Source organism: Calidris pugnax, unplaced genomic scaffold, assembly GCF_001431845.1.
Source record: "Calidris pugnax isolate Ruff unplaced genomic scaffold, ASM143184v1 scaffold24, whole genome shotgun sequence".
In the NCBI taxonomy this organism is placed as follows: Eukaryota; Metazoa; Chordata; class Aves; order Charadriiformes; family Scolopacidae; genus Calidris; species Calidris pugnax.
The window spans coordinates 13415319-13440574 of NW_015090922.1; the positions used below are offsets into that span (position 1 = coordinate 13415319).

At 37.4% G+C, this 25256-nt stretch overlaps 1 protein-coding gene across 1 annotated transcript in view; it reads left to right on the forward strand.

The window, feature by feature from the left end:
• RBKS (ribokinase) overlaps positions 1 to 25256 on the forward strand; it is a 68893-nt gene that overhangs the window by 20957 nt on the left and 22680 nt on the right. Inside the window, exons 3-6 of the mRNA XM_014951228.1 lie at positions 2861 to 2924; positions 5502 to 5564; positions 12209 to 12373; positions 17468 to 17559. Of these exons, the coding sequence (XP_014806714.1) occupies positions 2861 to 2924; positions 5502 to 5564; positions 12209 to 12373; positions 17468 to 17559 (384 nt within the window). The remainder of the gene's footprint in view (positions 1 to 2860; positions 2925 to 5501; positions 5565 to 12208; positions 12374 to 17467; positions 17560 to 25256) is intronic.

Here is a 25256-nt window from a genome sequence, read left to right on the forward strand (position 1 = left end):
TTTACCTCTGACAAACAATTTGGAATGATCCTCACTGGACATTGATGTCACTAGCCTGATATTGCGTATACTAAATTCTACTTAAGCCCCAGCTGCATTGGATTCCTACTAAAAAATAGGAAGTGTTGTATTGCCATGCTATGTGGTCTTCTCTCTTTAGATGATCTGTAAGCCAAATTTAAGTTAAAGTGCTGTAAGCCTGAATCCTCACTTCATTGTAAGAACATACCTCTATCTCAGATGCACCCCAAAATACGATGCATATCTTCAATTATTTTTTCTTTTTATATTACTGTCTTATACTTTTGCACCTGTTTAATTCCCTAAGGAATAAAAAGTGTAAACACTCAAAAAAAAAAAAAAAAGCATATAGAATAGATTCAAGAAACAATTGTCAAGAGGTATGTGTTTTTGTTGTAATTAATTTTCGGGTATAGACGAGTTTGATTCTCTAAGCTGCTAAAATTTTAGCTGCTATAATGCCAGCCAGCTCCCTTAGCTCCATGTGGAAAGCACAGTAGTAAGCAGGGAAACCCCAGACTGAAAAATACTGATGAAATTCCACCCATTCTAGTATGCAAACTATGTGACCATAATGCTTGTACAAATAGCTATTGTTCAAAACTCAGGAAAGAAGAAATGCTATTTCAGACATACAATTTTCTGTGGCCAGCAGACTAAGGCGTTTATTTTTCTGTGTACCCAACAGTCCATCTGGCAGAGTCTGAGCAAAAGCAAAAAATATTTAAAACAATGTTATGTAATTTGACATGGTCAGTAAATATGCCTTTAATCTAAAACAAGTCTGATGCCCAATACTCTGTCTTCCTTGGGGGTAAAGCCTGAATGGAAAGATAATCTCTTCAAACGCACTAGGATTAACTGGGTTGGATGCTGATGAACTAACATGGAAAAAGGTTTCCAGAGGAGAAGAGCCTCCTTGGAGACCCCTCGAAGGGCTTCCCTTCAGCGCTGAGATGTCTTGCTTTGAGCAAAAGTACCACAGCTGATCTCAGTTGTTGTGACAGTTGAACAATAAGGGATGCCTGTCTGTCAGTTATGTAGGACCCAGAGCTGAAGGAAGGGAGTTTCAGTTGAGCTTTTGGAAAATGGTTATGAAATATTTTGTTGCTGAAATAACCGAGCAAATCCTGAGATTTGTGGCAGCAGCTTTGTAGCAGCGAGGGAGGGAGAAGGTGATACCATGGGGCAGAGCGCATTCCAGTAGTACAGCTCTCAGGCTGCAGAGGTGCGCGCGGCTCGGGTTCAAATTGCAGATGGCTGCAGTCACCCAGCCTCAAGCAGTCAGAAGAGGCAGCTTCTGACAACCCGCCCTGTCTGGCAAACTGGGAGTAGTCAGAGATGCAGAAGTATTCTAATATGCAAACAATGAATAACACAGTGACCAAATAGTGTTGGTTTTTTTTTTTTTCCATGTAATAGAGGAATGTTCTGTCTGGTTAGACTGTTTTGACCTAAATTGCCTGCCTCCTTTGGTAAAATACTGGGACTATCCCTAATAGTGCTTCAGTAAATCCCTTCTAGAGGTTGTAGGAAATGAAAGTATGTTTCAAAACATGGCTGTGCAATAGAATATGTCGGGGGAAGGATTATCCATTGATGACACTTTACATTTTAGAATTCTGAATCTCAGGGTTTGATTGTTGTGATCACTTGTTCATATTGGGCCTTCTCTGAGCCTTCTAAAGGACCGAGTTTATAAATAGACAAATTTCTAACAGAAGGCAATAGAGGCAAATGCGTTGTGCTTCCAGTAACTCGAATAGTGTTAGCTATTTAGTGTTGTTTTATGAGAAGATGGATCATTAGTTAGATCTGCTCATGTAATTCCTTCGTTGTCTAGACTGTGACCAGGATCTTGATTTGGCTTCTAATCTGAAAGATGGCTATTTTTTCTCTTGCAAAAATACTTGCTGTAGTGTTGGTCAGTCTTTGATACCTCTCAGACACATAACTTGCTCTTGGAAGAAGGAGCACACACTGTGCATGCTGAAGACATAGGCTAAAACTGGTGAATTAAAAGCTATGTTGGTTTTATACATATATTTAAAATGCTATTTTGACATTAAGCTTTCTCCATATAGCTCATCTCCTTTGTTCAGCTTGTGTGATGTAACAAAAGAAAATGTTTATTAATCTGAATAAACAGCAAGCAGAATTCTGTTCAGCTAAAAGGATTAGTGGAGCTGAAATTACAAACTCTTTAACTTGTTAGAAAAACAATAGAGCATAGCTTGACTCCCTGACTCAACTGGGTCTGCTGTTGCTGACTAAAACAAACAAAAAATGTTGAATTTGTAAACAGTACATTTAGTACTGAGAATTATAGAAATCAGCAATGCCATGTTTATCATCACTTTCTAGACCATAACCACAGTCTGATATTTTTCCACCAAGGAAACTTGAAGTAGAAATTTCAAGATATGAACTGCAATTAAGGACACCAGAGTTGCTATAAATGCTTTCAATTCAAAGCTGAATAATGATCCAGGAGTACAAGATTCAGTACATTTCCAGATTTTACAATCCCCAGAAAGCTTCAGTGTCAAAGTAACACAGCCCTTTTAAAACGACAACACTTGAATATAGTGCCATGGCTGTAGCGGGGAGTTTTGTAATAAAGGAGGAGAAAACTGCAGAACAATATCCCTACTGTTAATTAATACTACTAATACATTTTAACTCTAGTTTACAAGTTTATTATTTATTAATAAGGCAAAGTGCTGCAAAACAGAAATTGTTGAATTCAAATTACATTAGGCCACTCTGTTGTAAAAGATGATCTATTTATCCTCACACCTTTCTACAGAGAAAACGTATCCTTTTATCTTTTTTATAGGTTGGGAAGGATTCATTTGGCAATGATTATGTTGAGAATTTGAAGAAGAATGGTATTTCTACAGGTAAAATTTTACTTTAAAGCTTTAAAATTTGGTAGTGGAGAATTTCTTATTTTATTGTCTTATTAGATGTGTTTTACCATTAAGAACTATGAATAATTGTTTTGACACAACTGGCAGGAATGAATGAACATGGGTGAAAATATGGGTACTTTGGAAATCAGCTGTACCACTAAAAATAAAATGTAATGTTATTACCTCTAAGTCTCAGCTGATTACATCAGTGCAAGTCACCTCAAGATAACTTGCTGTTATGCAATTGTTTAGGCTGGCGTTAATGATGCCTGGTGAGAAATTGAAAAATCCAGTCTGATTATTCATTCTCAATTTCATGTTAAGAGGGGAGGGATAGAGTGGAAATGCATTTGTCAACTCAGTACATTTCACCTCTGTTTTGTGAAATGACACGTGCAGTCATTTTAGAGGCTGCAGCCGATGTTTGTTAATACACACATACACAAAAATCAATGTCAAAAGGCTTTCAGAAAAAGGAAAAATTAAGACTTCACAATATTCTATTATCTTTACGCCTTTGTGTCCATAATTCTCTCTCTTGTGTAAATGTATTATTGTGTACTTCACGATCACATTTTTGTCTACATGACTCTTGTCTCCTTCCGGGCGGACAGGGATGGACAGATGCAATCACTAAATGGAATTCAATATTCTGTTTATCTTTTCTGCTTAATGTGCAGCCAAAAGCTTCATTTACAGCATTATTCAAATCCTGCTTTAAAGACAGAACTATCAGTATATTGTGGGCTTTTTTTTGTTATGCATATCAGTATAGCATCTAAATATTTCACAAATGTATGTACAGGTTTATTCATTGCATATCTTCCCACTTATGCAAGAAATCAGGCAAGGGCACCATAAAGCCAGTGTCTGTTAGTGTACAGTTCTAAATTTTTCCAAAGCATGTCTTTTATCATATAAATAAAGCTAGATAGATCAACAGAAGGATTGGAACATTTGGGTCGGAGGTACCAATTTCTGCTGATTGAGTTAAAAATGTCCCAGAATGGTGTTGATCAACCCTGGAGGAAGACAGAATATACTGCTGGTGAGGCTGGTCCAAGATCCCAACTTGCATTCCAAGATTTGGAGGCAAGGGCGACTCACTGTGCACAGATATTTTTTGCTTAGGACCGTCTTATTTCAGTCCTTGCCTTTTCATCTCAGTTTACTCCTTGCCTAGCCAACCCTGTTGTTCTACCTGAGCATCCTGGGTATTGAATGAAAATCCTTGCCATAATGCCAGTTCTGCCAACTTTCATATCCTGTATCCTTGATGTATGTCTTCTTTGTTTGCATTTCTCCTCTATTGCCTAACATACCACCTTACCCCTTTTCTTTCCAGTTCCAGTCTGTTTCATAATTTTCCCTTTTCCCAGTCTTTCTGTCTTCCTCAACCTCTCAGCTGCTCAGACCATTTAGATCTTTACCGATGTGTTATTTGCTGTCCCACGTTTGAACTGGGCAGCTTGCTGCTTGTGCTACTTGCTTTCTGCTGGAAGAGCACTGAGACCACAAAAGACACAAGTTCTCTGCTTTCAATTCCGGTGTGCAGACCTAGCTCATGGTGAAAAGAAGCTATAATTGCAAGGAAAGTTCTGCTCTGACCCTTGTAATTCTGAGCTAGATAAGGGTACCTCCAGGGCAAGTATCTGCAATACTTTAGCAAAACTGAATAAGCATGATGTTATGGGCTTTTTTCAGTCCTGTTCAAATTTGAGCAGATTTTTAAATTGGCCACGAAAGGCACATCTTGAGAAAGAAACCAACCTTTGCCCAGCATCAAGTCCATGTTCTAAAATGTTATAACACCAGAGCTTCTTAAACAAAAGGTCACCAGAATTTGTCTCAAATCTGTATTTTTCAAATTTGTATTTTTCTCAAATGCAGTCCTTGGGAAAAAAAAATCTCTCAACTTCTTTGACAGTTTTCTACTACAGTTCTACCTAAAAAAAAAATCCCACCTGTCATAGAACGTTTTGGACCACTGGTTAATATTTGAAAAAATTGCTGACAGCTGAAAGCAGGTTCTAAAAGTAGTAAATATGAAAAAATCTTTATAATAGACGGTGCTGCCAGCTTCACTTCTAGTTAATTTATCTGAATAATAATCCAAAGAGGAAATATATAGCCCGACCACTGCTTTCATAGCACATGTTAATATTACTGCTGAAATGCAAATCTACAGAGAATTAAATGCTGTGTTGTTTTAATATTTTCTTTTTTTCCAGCCTTGACTCTATTGTTTCATTGGATAAAAGAAATACTTCCATGTAGGAGTAGAGTGCTTGAGAAAGCTGTATAAATAACATGCTTTCTCTAAAGCAGAGATGTAGCCAAATTAAAGAATGTTGGACTCGCGTTTCTGTTTTGTGGGTGTAAATTAACACTTTTTGTTGTTGTTAGCTTCTCTGGCATTGTTGCACATGAAAGAGTAATTAGCATTTTTAAATTGCTGGAGGTTATGGGTTCATTTTAGATTTAATTCAATTAAACTGCATCACATGCTATTGGTTGAAAGTAATGTATTGAACTAACGCATGCTGTAACTTTTCCCTTTCTTAGCATTTGTAGGTCAGACTACAGATGCTGCTACTGGAACGGCTTCAATAATTGTCAACAGTGAAGGTACATATTTCTACTCTGAACTGTCCTCTTTGTTCTGCCTCTACAGCCATAAAAGAAACCTTTGCCTTGTCACTGTTAATTGTGGAATTATTTTTTCTACACCTTTCATTTTTTCATGAACTTACATTTCATTGCACTTCCTTTTATTACAGCAGTGTTGTAGGATGAGGGACCTAAAAGCAGCAGAGTCAGATGCTTGGATTAGCAGTGTGAGAGCCATAATTCAATCAGCCAGCTGATCTATCTAATTTTACACTGGCAAGAACACACAGTGCAGCAGAAGGTTAAAGCTCTCCTTTTCCATGACAACTTACCTAGCATTTTTACTATGAGGAAAGGGTTTGCCTCCTCAGCACACTGAGTCATTATGCCCTGAATCAGGAAAAGGAACTGTCCTTAGTATAAGTAGAAACATTTATGTTGATCTTGGAATATTACCACAATTCTTGATCCCAGGTTGCATCTGCAGTAATGAATACACAGTGAAATGGCATATTTGTTTTTTCTGTGTTAATTTTCCTTAGCCTAGGCCTTTGTTCTCATATTGCAGGGGAGGAAGGTTTGGCTTGTTTTCATATTCGTCTTCAAATTGCTAAATTAACCTCTGAAAAATTTCTGCTTATCTTTTCGTCAAGCATGTTTTCCTCGATAGCAAGTTGTGCTACTGAGAGCTCTTGGGAGAAACATGTGTGTCTGGATCAAAATTTAGAGCTCAAGATTGATAATGCTTATGCAAATATAACAACTTAAAGTGACTGGATTCGTTCACTTTTGGTGCAGCTAAGAGCCTTCATTTGAACAGTTACCACAGCTTAGCTGACACATCAACTTAACAACCTGATGTTAGTGCATTGGGCTACAGCTCAAAATGGGAAACATGACTATTCACTCCAGGAGCAAACCTAGGAAGGAACTGTGACAAAAGGCAAGTCTACACAAGAACATTCAGAAAAATTAGGCAAATAAGTTGGAGGTGTGAGTTTAATTATCCCTAAGTAAGAGTAATCAAAACCTTACATGACAGCTCTAATTCTGAAATAAGGTAGCTCCAAAACATGGAATAAACTGGATACTTGCCTCTTACTTCAACCTCCTTCTCTTGGTTTGGATCAGCAGGTAAATTACCAGAGCAAGTCTTAAGAACTTCTTTCTTATGCCACATACAGTCACTGCTCTGGCCATGGTAAATTGGAAAGACAGTGAGAATCCAGTAGGACACTGGCAGGCCTCACTGTTTTGTAAATGTAACCATGTTTTGCACTAGGTTTGCTGTGCAGAATAGTTGACTAAGATGTTTTATTGCTTCCCAGTTCATATGCATGGTCAACTAAGCTAAACGTAGTCTAAACTTGAATGAACAGAAGATGACCTGTTAAAATTATACCACCATTCTGGTTTTTTGAACAAAACCATCTCGTGGATCTAAAACCTTTATGAGCACCAGGAAAGGAAAACTGATTGTTCAGTGCCATGCGGTTCACAGTGGCTATCTTACATGTTAGTGTCAGTGTGAAATGTCTCTGATAGTCTTGTGATTGACATAGTGAGATGAATAATGCATAATGTCGTGCAGTTTGTTTCTTTCAGAAACTAAAAGATCCTACATGCAGTTACTGCTGGTCTCAGATTTCATTTAAAATCTAGTAAAAGAGCAAACCTGGTCAGAACAATGCTGTAAAGCAAATAGATGCACAGAATTGGTGATGGTTCTGGTTGTTACTTCTCTCTAAAACCGTCTGGCGCCTGAATTGAGTAAATTGCAATAAAATAGCAGTACTTATGTGCTTTGCTGTTGCAGGAGACACTTTTTTTTTTTTTTTCCTCCTGTAGAAACCTGGCTGATTTGACCTAAACAGGTTTTACAGCACTTTTCAAAGGGCTTGTCTACACATGCATGTTTTACCACAGTAGTTGTGCTGGCATAGCTGAAACACCACAGCATTCAATGCACTGGTGTAAAACAGTTTCTGCTAGTTCAAATTATGCCTAAAAGGGAAGCATCTGAAGTTGTTAGTGGTATGGTGGTCTGTGTTAAGACAATGAGGCACAAATAAAAAATGTAGGTATCATCTCTAAATTGCCAAGTTTTAATTGCTGTCTTTTCAAACACCTAACCTGCACTTCATCTTACCAATTCTTTACAAGTACCAGTACTTGGGAAGGATACCAACTCTAATCAACTGGGTGAAATCACAGGCAGAAAGAGAAGAGATAGTCAAGTAGAGGGAGCAGACTATGATGGATGAGTGAAGGCAGAGGAAAAGAAAGCTGTAGAGAGCAGAGTCAGAGGCAGGTGTGAAGTAAACTTTCCCTGATGTTACCTATGCCTGTCTAGCTGGTGCTGCTGAATTTCTGGGAAGATTTTTTACTGGTTACTGAATTGCATAGCTATAACTCATCCATTATCGTAATTGGTAAAGTACTAAAATTTTGAAAACTATCAGGCACATTTGATATTCTCAGAGTTGCATTATATTCTGGAACAATACAGTATAGTTTCAATAAAAAATAGAGAGGTTAAATCCCGGGTTTAATGCAGAATGGTAGAGAAATATTTAACAAGTTTATAGTGCTGCACTGGAAAACATGCAGCCCAGAGATGCTGCAAAGGTTCCCTCTGGGCTAGTCTCAGAAATCTGTGCAGAAATCTTTTTCTGGAACCTCGTTTTCCTTTCAGTTGTTCTCTTTTACACGACTATCTCTTCAGATAGGTTTTGACTAAACACAGGCTTCAGTTTACCAGGATCCTATACACTTCAAACCTGTACTTTCTCCCTTAAGGAGAAAAGCTAGTACATCCAGCTGGTTTTCTTAACACGTTTTCTTTGAGGTGCATTGCACCATTTTGAATCCCAGCTTTCGTTTCCCCTTTCAGCCTGCCTTCCTTCCACTGCCTCTGTCACTTAACACTCTGCTATTAAACGGTAAAAACTCCATAAAGTCATAATGTGTGTTATACTTTTACATACAAAAATAGGGAGGAATAAACCTCTTTATGGATAATTTTTTACATGATTACCTGTGAAGTTTATTGCAGCTTTGTCCATATCTGGTACTGACTGTTGGCGGCACCATTAAGCTGGCCTGGCTGGACCAGTATTTTGAACCAGTCTGACAACTTCCATGTTCACAGGAAAAATTCAGTGGAGGGACAACAGAGTTGGCAGGTCTTGATTAAAGTGCTCTTGATTATTGCAAGTTAGGACTTAAAGCTCACCTACAAAGAACACTGTGAGATAAGCATTGTGCTGACTTTACGATAAAGTTATTAATCATTCATGAACAGTGAATAGGCATTATTTTGTAAGTGAGTGGACCTTCAATACCTAAGCACTACTAGTATTAAAACACTCAAAATATATATTTAGATAAAGCTAAATAAACAAGGCAAACTCAGAATACATATGCCAGCTTGTTTGAATTCTACTTTCCAAAGAGAAAATTTTTGGTTTGAACCTTCAGGGCTATGAAGAAACGTCACCTGAATTTTTATAGGATTTTTATGTATTGACATTCATAATGAACTTGAATGTTTTGTGTACAAGACTATTCAATGCTTCTAACAAGTAATTGCATAGATATTACGATACCATGACACACCCAAAACTTGCCCTCATATTCATGAACTGTGTGATTTGGCAGCAAATGTTTTTCTTGTAACGTTCTTTTCTGGTCACAAATATCATCTTTTTTCCTATGAATTATTATGCAGAACCTCTGCAGCTATTGTTATAAATGCATAGTTTGAGATTTTGGTGAGTTCTAAGCACTACTGATGGCTTTTAGGCTTGTCATCCCATTTGAAAAAGTGATGGTTATTGTACCCTGGTGTTTACTGGTTTGCCTTTGATTTTTCCACTGGCACTTCTCATTTAGTGGCATCTATAAAATGACTCTTCAAAAAATAATCTAGCTTGAGTTACCCATCTTTCTAAGAAATGAGTTTAGAGGTTTAGAGGCCCAAATGAGGATAGTATTTACATATGCAGCATTCACGCTGTTTGAAGTATTGATTGGACCCAGTCCCCATCTGGTATAAGCTTGCACAAGTTTACCAGCTTCACTTAGCTGTTAGAGATTACAGCAACTGTGAATGTGGCCCTTAATATTTTAGCTGATGTCTGCAAAACTTAAAATTATATAGATGTTCCCATCAATACTGAGAATTTTTACTCCAAGTAAAAATATGGTAGAATTAGCTGTAATACCGTAAGTATTTTTTTCTCATTCTTGGTGTGGGTAATATTCTACCTCACTTGAACTGTTTCAAAGTTAGGTGTACAGCTTAAGGCTTCACCTAGAGTTAACAGAGAGTCACAGGCATTTCCAGACAACAGTTTGTCTCCTCCTCAAACAGATATCAAAGATATGTAAGATTAAAAAACCTCTGAAAATACTTGTCTCTCCTTGTGGAAGGAATCTAGAAAACTAATTTTTAGAAATTAGAATTTTCTAGAATGTAGAATTTATTTTTTTTTAAACTTTAAAAATTAGTCAATGTTGGACAAGATGAATCCCACCCCTCTTTGCCATCTGTCTTTAACTCTGTTGTCCCTGGTGCTGATTCCCCATCTGATTTCCCTGGCAAGAAATAATTGCTTTCAGCAAAATGGTTGCTAGTAATACAAAATTCTGGTATTAATTGTGAGAGCCTGGGTCCAGAGTCAGCTTTCATGCATGGTGGTGTAAGTTTGCAGTTACTGCTGTCCTTCAGTTAGTGTGGTACATGTAGCTAAGAACAGAAGGTGGCTTCTTCTCTATAGCTTGGGTTAAGCCTGCCCGGACTGTTACACCACAGTAGGTGCTGCATTTCCCTGGCAGGTTTGAAAGCAGACTTTAAGTCTCTGGCTTTTTGTAGTTACAAAGAAAATCTTCTGCCTGTGATCCGGTGCAGCATGGTCTACCTTGAATTTGCACATATGGGTTTAAGCAAACAGCCTTCCTTATCGCCTTGGGCCATTAGCTCTAAAGTCTCTAATATACATGTCAGTACAGCTAAATAGTTTAGCAAGATAATGCAGCAAGACATGTGGATAGAGTCTGAGATTCGAGGTAGTACAGGGACAGAGTCCAGGCAGAAATGAATATATATATATATATATGTTCCACTCATTCCCTGCCTTTTACTGTTTGCACTGCTACACCCTAGAAGCTTTCAAAATATATGCTGGGCAAAATAGGTGCAATTTGCTTTTGAATGTTTCCTCAATAGGATTCAGATATCTTTGATAGCATTTACTTGTTGCAGAAGGTTTTTTCTTTTTCTTTTTTTTTTTTTTTTTAAACGGAGATGCCCATCATTGTCTGTTGAAAAGCAGGGCGTTGGCTTTAAATGCTGAGGTTTTGCTTTTCATATGCAGCTGTTCTGTACCAAACCATTGACAGCAGAATTGCTTTGGAAAGCTTGGGCCCCTCCCTCTGAGATCACTATATTATTCTTTCCATTGTCCTGCTTTTTTTCAGAACATATTTAGGGAGACAAGCTTTGCACGTTTCTTATTCAACGGACTTTGAAGTCGCATTCAACAAAAATAATGTATTTAAAAACATAAATATTTATTTACAGAGTAATTCAGTTCATTACAGAATTGGTAGCTTTTAATGATTGGCAGTCCTTAAAGGAATCTTCAGCGGGGGCGGGCTGAGCCTGTAAATCAAGGAACAACTGACTTATTGAATTTAATACCTGAGTGATTAATAATAAATTTTAATTTGAAGGCACCCATGCCTGAAGGTCTCTAGGTGTTGTAACAGAGATTAAAAAGAGAAAGAATGAAAGAAAGAAACTGCAATAAAAGAAGGCAAGTTGCATGTCTGAAGAAAACAAAAGACTGTTTGGAATCTACGTAAATGAACCTCCTCACCTAACTGTAAAACAAACTGAAAGAATGAAAAGGGTCTTAGACTTGCTTTGAGATACTGCTGTGCTTCCACACGTACAGCTTTGCTTAGACCATTCTATTGGTCATCTTTTAAGTGCAGAAGAACTTGTCACCCACCTTCTTCACTCAGTTCTGATAAAGCTTTCCTGAGACACAGGTTTCTGGGTTTTGGTGGCAAACTGATTCTGGATTGTTAGGGGCCCTAACTTCAAGTGTCGCAGCTAAATGGAGCAAGGCTGTTTCTCTGAAATAAAAAAAAAAAATGCATAACTTTCATAGCTGTGTGAAATATTCTCTGTTTCCAGCTGATGGGAAAATTAAAATTTTGCTGGCATTTTTGGGATATGAACTCAGTTATCACATTGATGCTTTTCTCTTCAAGTGCTACTGGAATATTTTAGGAAAATGCAAATATCAGCCTTAGTGTATGTTCCCCACCTCCCCTGTGACTAGTACAGCGTTTCTTTAGAGTTCAGAGAAAACACCAAAGTAAGACTGAGGAAAGCCCATACATGACTTTTCCCAGAGAAATACATGCTGCATTTGTTGTGCAGTGTAGCATTCGTTAGTCTGTTGGTCTTTTTGATTATCTTCTGAAATTCTTGGATATTTGAAAATGCCAGCAATGCAAACATTTTTAGTGGGGATGTTTTGGGAAGGAAATTGAAATCCTCATCTGAAATGTATTGTAGAAAAGCAAGGAACTGTTTTACATACTTTATTGCAAATGTTAATGTAAAAAACACAATATCTTCTCTTTAGGACAGAATGTTATTGTCATAGTCCCAGGAGCCAACCTGCTTTTAAATTTTGAAGACCTGAAGAGGGCTTCTGATGTCATCTGTAAAGCCAAAGTGGTTGTTTGCCAGCTAGAAATAACCCCTGCTGTTTCTCTGGAAGCTCTGAAAATGGCACGTGCCAGTGGAGGTAATTTAACATAAGCCATTCCCTCTCCCTCATTCGTGTTGCATGAAAAATATTCTTTATCTTGCTTTCTAAGTAAAGATCCTGTGGTTTATTCTGGTTTCTGTCATACTAGTTTTATTTAGAAATTAAACAATAGCCAACAAATTCATGCTACGCTAATGAAAACTGAATTCAGCTTTAAAGTTTTGCAGTATTTACCTTGAATGGCAAGTCAACCTATATATAATCTCCCTGTATATGCCTGGTGCTGCTTGTTCTCCTATTTTCACGTTGTGACTAAATACAGTATAATGTTGTTAGGTCAGTAAGTATGGCCCTGTGCCTGGCATTAATTCAGAGCAGCACAAATGTAATGAATGCAAGTCTACGTAAAGTTTCACACACAATAAAGTAAATGAAACTACCTCAAAACCAGACTTATGCCCGTGTTCTCCCAGCATAGCAGTAGGAATGGCTGTGTTTTTCTATATAGAAGTTAACATCATTAAATTAAAAAAAAATGCTGTTTCTTCTTAACCAAAATTCTTAGAGTGTGACATGGCATGCTGCCATTGAATAGACAGAGTCATGGTCTGTGAAATTATTAGTAAATTGTTACTGTGCTGTATTTTTAAATGTGGGCCATTGTTCCTTCAGTGGAATGTATAGATAGATTTATTATTTTTTTGCTTGAGCAGGATGGGGTTTCACTCCCAACATTAAGTTTTTGTTGTTTAAGTGCCTGTAATGCTTTCAGTTGCTCAAGCACGATTACCACTGTTTTTAAACACTAAGTAAATAATTATGCAAGTGAGGCATCTATGTGAGATTAAAAATATGTTCTCGTCTATCCGGAAGAGAAGACTGGGAGGGGACAGCTCATAGTATGGTCAATCACGCAGCAGGTCAGGGATGGAACTGGGATCAGAACTAACTGGTTCCTTGCAGCCGGGCCCAGGCTTGCTCCAGTAGGTCGTAGCATGTTAGTATTGTTGACTCTTTAGTCCTTCTGCACCGAGGTCTGTGGTACACTTGTTGTGATCGCTAGTATTCACGCACTAGTGGAGACATCAGATGCAGCAGAACTTTATGCGTCATGTTCATGTATTTTGTGCTGATTTAAGCAGCTCTGTTAGGCACAAGGGTGGGAGAGAGTAGCTCTGAAACTCTGGTGGCAATAGTCATAAATTCTGTAGACAGAACTGTGCATGGGGAAAAATTATTTTGACTTCTCTTTGAAACGTCAAAAGTGGGTTCATGCAAATCTAAATAAAAATGAAAAACTTCAGAAAACTGAGTAGCACCTGGATTGCTTAAAATACATGGGGAGGGCAGGGAACAGAGCTTAGTATATTTTTTCATTGTTTAATGAAAATGGATAAAAGCATTCTTAATCTAGTGGGCAATGGAATATATTTGAGTCATGAGTAAATATCTATGACTTATTTTGTCTACTTCTAACTCTACGCGTAGTTTTGGTAAAGTTGCTTCACACTTTTGTCACCCCCATGTGGCAAAATGCCAGCTGGTGACAGAAGAAAAGATAGGATTTTTTTAAAGGCGATTTTTAAAAAATCCAAACCTGATACACAGAGCAGACATGCAAGCAATTAGCAACTGCAGACAGCACAATATATCGAGAAAAGATAGCAGTTAACTGTGGGCCAGCTATAGTTCTGTGCTGTCAGTCTGCTATCATTGTGCAGCTCATATCAGGAAAGCTTTCGTTGCTTCTGCTTTAAAGCAACAGGCTACACATGTTCAAATGTCATGTGCAGTCAAATCTAAGTAAGCAGCTGAGTTTGTAGCACTATAAAAATCGATCCTTAGCCAACTGTAAATTGTTAATGCAATTTCCCTTCTTTTAGCCTGCAAAACCCTCATGTATAATGCAGTACTACATGTTACGATGTGCACTAAACTATTTTTGTTTAAAACAGATGCATACCCAGATGCCTCAAACCTCTGTTTCAAGGGTGTTTTGCTTGTTTTTCTTCATTCTCACTGCAAGAAACAAACAATAAGATGGAGAAAGAATGTGGACACACAGGCAAAACCCCTTTGCTTCAGTTCAGTGAACATCATCTGGATCTGTAAGCTGGGGAGGAACATCTCATGTTCTTACATCCTCTCACTGTGTCACTCATTATTAAAGAGCTTGTAACAATCTTGAGGGGGAGGAAGAGAGGAAGGAAGGAAGGAAGGAAGGAAGGAAGGAAGGAAGGAAGGAAGGAAGGAAGGAAGGAAGGAAGGAAGGAGAGGGTTGTGAATAATTACATGAAGTGGGTATAAATTTTAGTGGGAATCTGACTGGAAAATTGTAGGTTTTTACTGGCCACATGTTGTGAAGCTGCTGCTGCTGCTTCCAAGAGTCGGACCACTTCATCAGTGGATAAAATGTTACTGTATATCAAAGTCTGTAAAGCAGTTTTCAGGCTTCTGTAATGACAGATTCTGTAAAAGCCAACTAATAATGTCTAGCCTATTAATATTGCAGTGAAGAATGTAAACGTATTAAAACCAGGGGTGGAAGCAGCCTCAATTATCAAGGTTGTATGTCACTTGCAAGTAAAGGATCTATTTTTCAGGTGTTTCAGCTTTCTGATCTTGGGCTCCAGTTTTTCATAACAGCTGTTTGTCTGTGGTTAAATTCTTTGTAGAATTTCTTCCAAAACATAGTGGCTGCAGAAACCAAGCAACTGAAAAATGCCTCTCACCCTGCCCCATTTTAAAGTATGAATACTGGCTACCTTAAAATTAAGTCTTGATAGCAAGGGAGCTTTCTTTCAAAGATAAGCCTTTACAACAGTATGAAATCTGCCTGATTTTTACTGTAATCTGCCTTTGGAAAATAACTACCTTTCCCATAAACTTGAGAAATTGTTGGAGCTTCACAGCAATCTTCCCCTGTGGTCCACAGACCATGGACAGTCTGTCCACAGCAGTTGGCAGTTGTTGATTTGGGCAGCGTGACTTTTAGTGTAATTCCTGAATCTGGTTTTTGGCAACTTCTTTTATACGTATCTCTTGTAGGCACAGGGAGTGCAGAGCAGAAGCTTACTTGATTCAAATACAGAAGAGACAAAACTGTATGGGAATGGTGGGGAGGGAAGCGTAGATTTCAGACAAGGGAAGTGTAGGAAGGATTTGCTGGATTTGGGGGTGACGGAGGAAGATGGAAGAGAGAAATTGAAAGCGGAGCAAAATTGGAACAGAGAATAGGATTTATTGAATAGAGATTGGAATATGGGAGTAGAGTCAGGGAGTAGACTGTAGGTGCTGGAAGTGGGAAAAGAAAAGCAGAGGAGAGGGAGTGTAAAGAGATAGAATGTGAGGAAAGTTGAGTGAAAAGGTTATTATTGCATAGTGCCCATGCAAGGAGGCATAAAGAATGGAAACTACGTGAGAAGAATGGATCTTGGCAAAGGGAGAGAAAGAATTTGGGCATAAATTAACATGGTGTTCCTCAGGGGAACCAAACAGATTTCCCTGTTCACAAGCCATGCTTTGAAGAAGAGCCTGAAAGAGAATCTTAGGATTCCTCTATCTCCCCCCTGCTCAGCAGATATTAAATATAGGAGTAAATTAATAGTCATGTGTGACACCCTGTTCATGATGAGTCTGTATTACTTAAAACACAAGCTGGAACACTTCCAGTGCTGCTTCTGACCCAGTATGATACATGCCAGAGGTCTTTTTCCAATATGTGCTGTTTGGTTTTTTTACCTAGGAAAGTATACTTTAAAGATTTGTGTTTAGAACAAACTTTATTAGGGTTGCAATTCAGAAAATAGGAAATGCAATAGTTAAGCTTGCCTGTGAAACCTTAATTTGTCTCCTTTCTGCATATGTATTATGTTGCAGTCTTTAATTATGTGATCACATGCTGTTTTTCAGTGGTATGTGATCATATAATTAAAGAGTTTATTATAATACATACTATATTGTAATAATATAAGGGGAGCCAAATTAAGATTTCATTGGAAATCCTAATCCTGGCATTTTCCGACTTCTGAGTAAAAGCCTTCCTGACTTTAGTACTCTTTTTAAGGGGGCAGGTAGAGAGGCATAGTGAAGTTCTACAGTCAAAGGCTAAAGCTTTCAGAATATTAATCTAAAAGGTCATCTTCTAAACTTCTCAGTACTCAGATTTCAGAAGTCACTGTACATCTTTCTCTTTTAGGGAATTAATGGGATTCAGAAGCATTCAGGGTGTCTGAATATTTTGTATTATAGCTTAGGATCCAGATACTCCTTTAGAACTGAAAATGTAGGCATCCAAGTTGGAAGTTGACCACTTACTATAAGGAATATTTCTAAAATAAGAGAGTGTGCTTTATATAAAAATGATGGCCTTGTGGTTAAAACACAGAAGTATTAATCATAAAATTGGCAAAGTGAGAAACCAAGTCTGCAGACTTCTTGTGTTACCAGTGAGTAAGTCACTTGTTCTGTCCTCATGACATACCTTTTTTGCTGTTCCATGGGGCCTTAGGCTACAGTTTAAAGTTAGGTTAACTAACATACTCTACCACGTGTTAAGTTTAGGTCTAGCTCTGCCAGATAGCATAGTAAAAATATACAGTGCCTTGTCTACGCTACAGTTTTGTAATGTGGCAGTTTGAACAAGTTAGGTAACACATTCAGAAGCACGTTTAACTCCTTGTCTGGACATGTCCTTCATTACTCCAATGCCCCTGTTTCTTCATGTACAAAACGCAGATAACAACACTGAAAAAATTCTAGAACTAAATGAGTTCTTGTAAAACTTATTAAAATCCTGGAAGAAGCATCTTCAGTTCAACAAATTGCATTAGTGTCCAAGGGTTTTTTCCCTTTTTAAAAAATTTAATAATTTCTTTGTTATTTTTTCTGTTACTCTTCTGTCGTGTTCCCATCATGACAGGTGCCTGCACATGAATTAGAAGGGAACTTTAATATAGTAAGCAAAATTTTTAGCAGTTCCATAAAATGAGGACACAGCAACTGAGAGCCATTTGTGTGTTAATAATAAACATTGGGGGCTGTGAATGAACCACAATGGTGTTCCAGGTGATGGCTTATGAATCTAAAACAGCAGAGATTTAGAACTCCTTTTTTTTTTTTTTTTTCCAGTAAAGACTTTATTTAATCCAGCTCCAGCCCTTGCTGACCTAGATCCACAATTTTATACCTACTCTGACATCTTCTGCTGCAATGAAACTGAGGTAATGGTCATATGTAAAGAAGCAGTCTCGGGCAGTAAAGTTTCAGAGATTCTGTTCTCAGAAATGCGGTGTAGGGACCAGGAAAACTGAGGCATTCTCCTCTTACATAGGACTTCTGGAGGTGCCAAGTCTGATCTCTGACCCAACGAGCAAAGAGGAGTATTCTAGAATACCTTTAAGTTGCACTCAGAATTAAATTAATTGTTTGCAGTGGGAAAGTTGTGTCCAGCCTTCTTTACAAGTAGACGAATAAAACAAATCCATAAAAGGACACTTTTAAAATGTTATCACTGAGTGGTAAATATGAAAATATATCTTTGTCCTTGTTCTGCGGTGCCTTGATATGATCAGCAGGAATGGGCTAGCCATTGTGTTCTGACAGTTTGAAACTCAATTGCCAGGAGGTGATGCACGCATGCTGCACTTGATGGTAAATAGTAGCTTCATATGCCTCTTCCTGTCAGATCTGTTTTCAGCGAAGCTGTTCCTCTGGCTCTTCAACTGTATGTTTTCCTTTTTTTTTTTTGCTCCTTTCCCTCTCTTTTCTAATTCAAGTGTGTTATTTCTCCCAAAGGAAATTATTTTTGTCACAAGAGACAAATTAAGCTCTTTTCATAAGGCCTTAGTTTAAATTTCCTATTTATTAATGTTATGCATGCTGTGTTCCTTCCCCTCACCCTCTCTTTATATAAACAGGAATATGGGAGAAGCAACATAGTGGGTAGAAGCCATACCCTGATCATAGTTCATGTTATTTCCAACCAACACGATTTCTGCAATGAACGCGATACCTTTGGGTAGAGAGGAGGGGGAAGAGCTAAGAGAAAAGCATGGCCCTGCTTACTTAAAGCAGTTTTTGTCTAATGACAGTGTCTGTCAGAGTACGTTCTTCAAGACTCTATTACCCTCTTTTGAAATTTCTATTAAAACACATCACAAACCATATCGGAAGTTCTCAGTTCACAAGTGTTCTAGCATTTAAGAGTCGGCCTGAGTAACTCAAGTGGACATCTGAATTTTATCCTAGGATGTTTCAGTATGTGCCTGCCAAGCTCAGATACTCCAGAGCATTTAGGAATTAGCAAAATGGCAAGGTAGGAGATGCCACGGCTCCTCAGGTCTCTGGAACGCAAAGTTTCCAGTGTAACTGTCAGTGACAGCATTTGTGGCTCAGGCACTGCCCAACAGCCATCAGAATACAATTCTATCTGATGAAGAGAATGCTAAGGCAAAGGATTGTTCTTGTTCAGGGGACTTGCAGGACACCCATATGGTGTTTTCTTCATGCTTTCAGAAAGCACTTATGCCTGGACTGTGCCCCTGGATTGGCTACATGGTGCAACGGCACACATTTTGGGCTGAGAACACCCATACTCTCCCACCAATTTAGTAAATGTCATTTGTTGTTTGCTTTTTTCATAATGTCACTAGTTACTTTTTTTTTCCCTGTGAAAACTTATCCCCCATATGTTAGAAACAAAACTTTGTTTTTCATTACTTGTCTATTCCTGACTTTTCTCTCATTGCTCTTTGCAACACACATGTTAAAGTTTTCCCTTTGTTATACTTTATTGCTAGAGGACAGTCTTGAAAGAGAGATTCTTTGAGAAGTTTAGCTTGCTGGAGCCAGGGTATATTATTATTACCACCACATGGAGAAAAGAAAATTACTTCTATTTGGAGAACAAGAAATACAGGTGTATAATTATAATAGATCCCTGCTCACTCATCTACATTTCCAGCAGAGCTGAGGGTACAGTTTTCATTCTTTTCTGCTATTTTCTTTAAAGAAGTAATTAGCATCTGAAGGTAGCTGGGACCACTGTATGTACAGTCAGGCACAGAAATATGCTCTCTACTGTTGAGGAGGCTTATCTCTTCTCAATTTATGGAAATGGTAGACCTATGGAAGTTCCTGCCAGCAATATCACGGGAGCACAGATCCAAGTGTGGGACTCCTACAGCTTACTCTGAGAACAAGAATGGCACATAAATACCTTTGCTTTTAAAAATAACCTTTTCATACTTAAAATGAAATCAATTACATTAGCACGACTGTATTAATCAATTCTGTTTGATTTCATCCTCTCTATGTGTCTGATTTGTTATTGAATTGATTTTCAGGGATGAACTATTGCCATTGTTCCTTTCTTTTGCTGAGAAAAGAGGAAAAATGAAGCATTTGTTTTTCTTATGTCACAAGTTTGAAAGTTGTTTTTTTAGTAATTGTTATATATTCATGTGCCATCTGTTTTCTGTTTTCTTTCATGACTTTCTTTAATTTCAGATCCCTGTAATGTATGCGCTTGAGAAGTTTGATATAGAGATAAATGTTTACATACCCAAATAAAGGTTACCAGTCACATCTCTGTATGGCACTTAAAAGCAAGAAGTTAATTCTACAAATCTTAAAGATAATTCTAATTTTTTTTAACTTTGTCCATTCAATCAACTACATCTGCATTTCCTTCATCTTCTTAAATCAGGAAGTACCCAAGACTTTGATGATCCAGAATATATACTGGGAAAAGATCTTTTTAGACATATTTTTTTATTTCCCTCAGTATCTATTAGCGGTCACAGTCATAAAAGAGCAATTGGATAAGATGGACCTTTGCTCTGAGCCCCTATGGCCATTCCTATTTTATGGTGGGGATTTTTTATTGTTCTCTATGGACAAATTTATTGAATGTGGGGCTTACAACTGCTGTCCTGAGATGTTCTATTCTAGCTCCATTGCTCCTCTACTTTGTATTTCTAAGTCTCAAATAACTTTCTTCTAGCCAAAATTCTATTTATGTTTCAGCTTTACCCCTTTGGGGATCTTTTTTTTTTTTTTTTAAGTTGGGATTTTTAGATACTACCAGAAAAAAAAAAGTGTATTTCTGCCTTATCTTTACTAAGTATTTTAAATAGTTAATAAATTGTCTTGAGTCTAAAGGTGAACTCTTTATTGCTATCCAGTTGAACTGCTTCTAAAACATCCTTTTTAACACAGATGTATATGCTAAGACAAGATTACATTTACAGTGATTTTTCTTTATTGCTTGGTTTGGCTTTCTTAGCCATTTAAATTTACAAGTGTTTGTAAAATCACATGATTTTACCAAAATGTCCTTATCTTTTTGTTCACCAAGAAATACTTTAAAAAGATAAAACCTGTGGTTTGTGGATACTTCGTGAATGATGTATTTGTATCAGAAGATTATGTTAGCTGTAGAACAGAAAGCCAGCCATGTAGCTTAAGACATCTCACACTCTTATGTGGAGTGTTTATATTGTTAAAGATGAGCAAAAGGGGGTAGTCTTTGTGATTAGCTGAATTATTACTGAGTCAGAAGTTTCTGTTATTTACTGCCCTGAAGGTCAGCAGTTTTAATTTGTGATGCCTTTGTCACAGAATAAAAGTTTAAAAATGTCAGCTATAGTTTCAGACAGCCATGGAATGTCGGGTCCAAACATGTGAGTATCAAATACAACATCACACTTTATACCCCATCCTTCATTAAATGCTTTAGGATTTAGTGAAATCACACGCTGTATCTGGTATAACAGCACAGCTTGTTCTTATGGATTTATGTGCTAGAGAAAAGCAAACAAAATTACACTATCAGTGAATTATCTACCATTAGTTTGTCTAGAAGGCTCTTCACAAGCTGTTCTTTTCACTCTTGCTTGTTGCAATAATAATTTTTTTTATGTCTGGCATTACTTTCTTTTTATGTGGTTCACGAACAAAAAAAAAAACCTCAAGAAATCTTGCAAGGTTATCAGTTCTTTCTTTGCTTGGCCTGTAGTTCAGTTTTATCTTTTCCCAGAAAGATCAAACTTGTTGAGACTAGTTTGTTAATTCCCAGATGTAGCACAGCCTAATCCCTGAGGTTTGTGCAGGAATGTGCTAGTTCTCCATTCCCTTAATTCTTCTAATGAAAAAAAATGTATCTAATGTCATCTTAGTGAAAACCAAGGGTTGTTTTTTTCAGTCATCTATAAATGTTGAAAAAGAAACAACCCTATACAAGATGAGCTCTTTGGAATACTTACCATTTTTTTCCCATGTATTTGCGTGGTTCCGTGCTGCAGGATGGCTCTAGGCACAACCACAATGTCAATGCAGTTCATGTGTTGTTTTTCTTAATTTAGTGTGTGCATGCAATTACATAGCCCTGCAGGTTAGGAACCCAAATATATTGCACATCAGCGATTTCTATTTGGTCCTAAACATTTTGAAGAACAGCTGCTTCTCTGTTCAAAGAATACTGAGGAACCCTTCAGGAGAAGGAAAACTCCTAAATGATTACAGCAAATGATTTAGTTTGTCAAGCAATTTTGAATGCAAAACTGGGAACTGCTTTCTCCCTAATGTAAAATGGGTATCAGAGTTCTGATCTAAATAAGAAGGGCCTAGCAAAGATTTAATTACGTGCTAACAGAATACTTTGGGGCTTCAGTGGTAGAAAGCAGTACAACTAAATTTAAATTAATTGCTAATTTTGTTAAATAAAGCTGCAAAATGTACAAAAATAATACAAAAAAATAGATACTATCCTAGTTAAGATACTATTCACTTTTAAGTGTTATTGTCTATTACTAGATGCAAGGTCATTTTGGAAGAAATATTAATAATGGAAATTCTTGTTAGTATGTCCAAAATCAAGACACAGTATTTACTTTTACAAGATCCAGAGAATATCAGGTTTATAAAACTGTATCTGGAGTCTTGGATTAGGACATTTAAGGTACTGTTTATTAATATGGAGATATTTATGCAAGGGATAGTCTCTCTTAAGAAAAAATAATTGACATGTCTAGTAGTCAAAACAAAAATAGACCCTTTAGAATTAAAATATTTTGGAACATTTCTTGAATTTGTCTTTTCAGTTCTATGTTATGGAAAGCTACTATTGCTCCATTGCATAGAAGTTGCCAGCAATTCACAGTATATTTTATTTCCAACTTTGTTCTAAACCCCATTTTATCAGTTGCTGGAAACTATGAAATTTCCCATATTTAGTCTAAAATGAAAGATGTTACTTTTGGGAGGGGAGGGAATAGCTTCAGGCCAATTCATTTCAATCAGTTTTTAATTATTCTAGCACGATAAGTATTGCTGCCTGCATGTATGTAAAAATTTTATAATTTGAAACAACTGGAGCTAGCTTGGCTTGTGGCCTGATCTTGCAATTGCTTATACACCAAATCTGTCTCACTACTTCTTTGGGACTGTTCACATGTGTTAGAATTAATGAGATTGAGTTCTTGTTCTGTCATTCTCAAAGAAATCTCTGAAGGTACAAGCCAAGTTTGTAGCCAACGGGCTTACTGTGTTTAAATATTTAAAATTAAAAATATTTTAAATTATCATATGTAGTTTTAGATGGGTTAGCCTTAAAATTGGCACAGTTTCCATATTATTACTTATTATTTCTCTTCCAACATTTGCAAGGTTGTTATTGTGCTAGGCACACAAAAAGCAGTCCAAATGATGGACTGCACCCCAAAGAAATAACACTTCCTGTTATTTCACCAGATTATATTTGCTGAGGATCATAGAAGTTGGGAACAGGCCTCTGGAGGTCTCTAATCCAGTAGCCTGGGAAAGCACGGCCAGTTTAGGTCAGATTGGTTGCGACTCTGTCCAGTCAAGTTTTGAATCTCCAAGGATGGAGACTGCACGACCTCTGGCACCTGTTCTGCTGCTTCATCACCCTCATGGTGAAAAAGCTTGTCCTAATACTGGAATTTCCCATGTTCCAGCTTGTGCCTGTTGTCTCCAGCCTTATCCCTGTGCACCTTCAAGAAGAGTCTGGCTCTATCTTCTCTATACCCATGGATTAAAATGTTGTAGATAGCAACCGGATCTCCCCTTAGACTTGTGTTCTTAAGGCTGAACAAACCTGCTTCTCCCAGCTGCTTCTTGTATGTCCTGGTCTCCGGCCCCCTGACTGTCTTGGTGGCCTTCCACTGCATTTGTTGTAGTATGTCAGTGTCTTAACTCATGCCAGGGATCCCAAAATTTGCTGCGTTTTGGTCTTGCAAATGCCAAGCAGACAATCCAGAACACGTCCCTGAGAGTGGCTGTGTAAGCCATAGGCTGCCCCAAATGCCCCACAGCTCGGAACACTTGGCAAACGTTCGTATCATAGTTTCATTCTCACTTTTAGGCAGTTTAAACTAGTACTACCGTCTAAAGAAGTTAGTTGCTGGCTTTTGGGGATGGTGTTAATTTTAACACAAACCTGCTTTGCAATCCAATTTGTTTCCTGGCCATGTGGACAGGAGTGGAAGGGGAAAAAACCAGGACAATTATTTTTTTCTCTAGCAGTATTGGTTAGCGTCAGCTCACTGTGACTAGACTCCACAATCTAAAGAGACATGGAGAGTGAACTAAGATTAGTGAGGATTATGGCCAAAAACCTTCATATCAGTTAAATTAAAAGCTTCAGTTAAATTTCTCTTCCACTTTTGTAAACAAAATTAAGAAAATTCTGTAGATTAATGATATAATATCCATCATAGGTTTATTCTTACAGCAGTTTTATGGAATGTCCTCTTGCTTTAATAGGTCCATTTAACTGTGGAGTTTTATGAGACTAGCTGCAGAAAAATAAGATTCTTAATTTGCTGCTCTTTTGTACTTTTGCTCTTTTGTGGCAAATGTCCACATTGGGCTTTTAGTATTGTTATTTAATTTTTTCTTTACATAACCATTAGTTATTTCCTTCAATTGTACCACAGTTTGTTTTTTAAATAAGATTCTACTGAAGGGAGGAACTTAAAAACTCACCACAGTATTTAACATCAGTTGACATTTACCGCAATCTCTAATTATTGGCACAGAATCTGTCTGGCTTCTGCTGCTTTTATGGTTCTTCCAGTTTGTTCCAGTGTTTTTTAGTTTTACCATCCTGCTGTAGATGAGTTAGACGATAGTGGTTTCAAGCAGTTGAAGATCTACTTTTATACAAACTCTGTCCAAAATAGTTTTGTTTATTGGTATAAGCAGTACAGAGATGAAAAGAAAGATTTCTGCAAAACCTTTCACATATCAGTCCCAGAATAATTCTGTCACTACCCAAGCAAATAATCCTGTTGACCTGGGACACAGCAATCGCAAAGAGGGGTACAACATTAATGCTAAGCGTACAGCATGTGCTTTTCATTAGGAAGAATATTACATTTAAGTACTTCATTTACCTTGCTCATGAGCTTACAGAATTGCAAATACCAGGTAAATAAACCCAAATTAGATTTGCCATTTCTCTACCAAAACCAAATCCACTGTTGTCCTGGAGACTTTGCAACATAGGTACAATGTTTGGAATTATTGCCCATCATGAAGTACATTGGAAATTCAGTTAGCCAGTTTCACTCAAGGATTTGTGTTAATCCATTTTTATTCTTGTAACATGATGTGCTGGGTGTTCTGCTCACAGGAATGCACAGTTTCTGCTCCAGAGATCTTAACATTCATGATGAGACACAGACTCTTTAGATGCTTGAATATTAGAAGAGAGTGTATATATATTTTAATACTATTTATTATCTATCCTTAGTTTCTACAAAGCCATTATTGGTGTATTGACACCTTCCAAGAAGATACATTCAAAAAGTTTTGTGAGATACTTTTTGGAAAAAAAATATCTTATTTGAAAATACTTTTATACCCTTTTAAAAACTGAAATAGGTTTAATTTG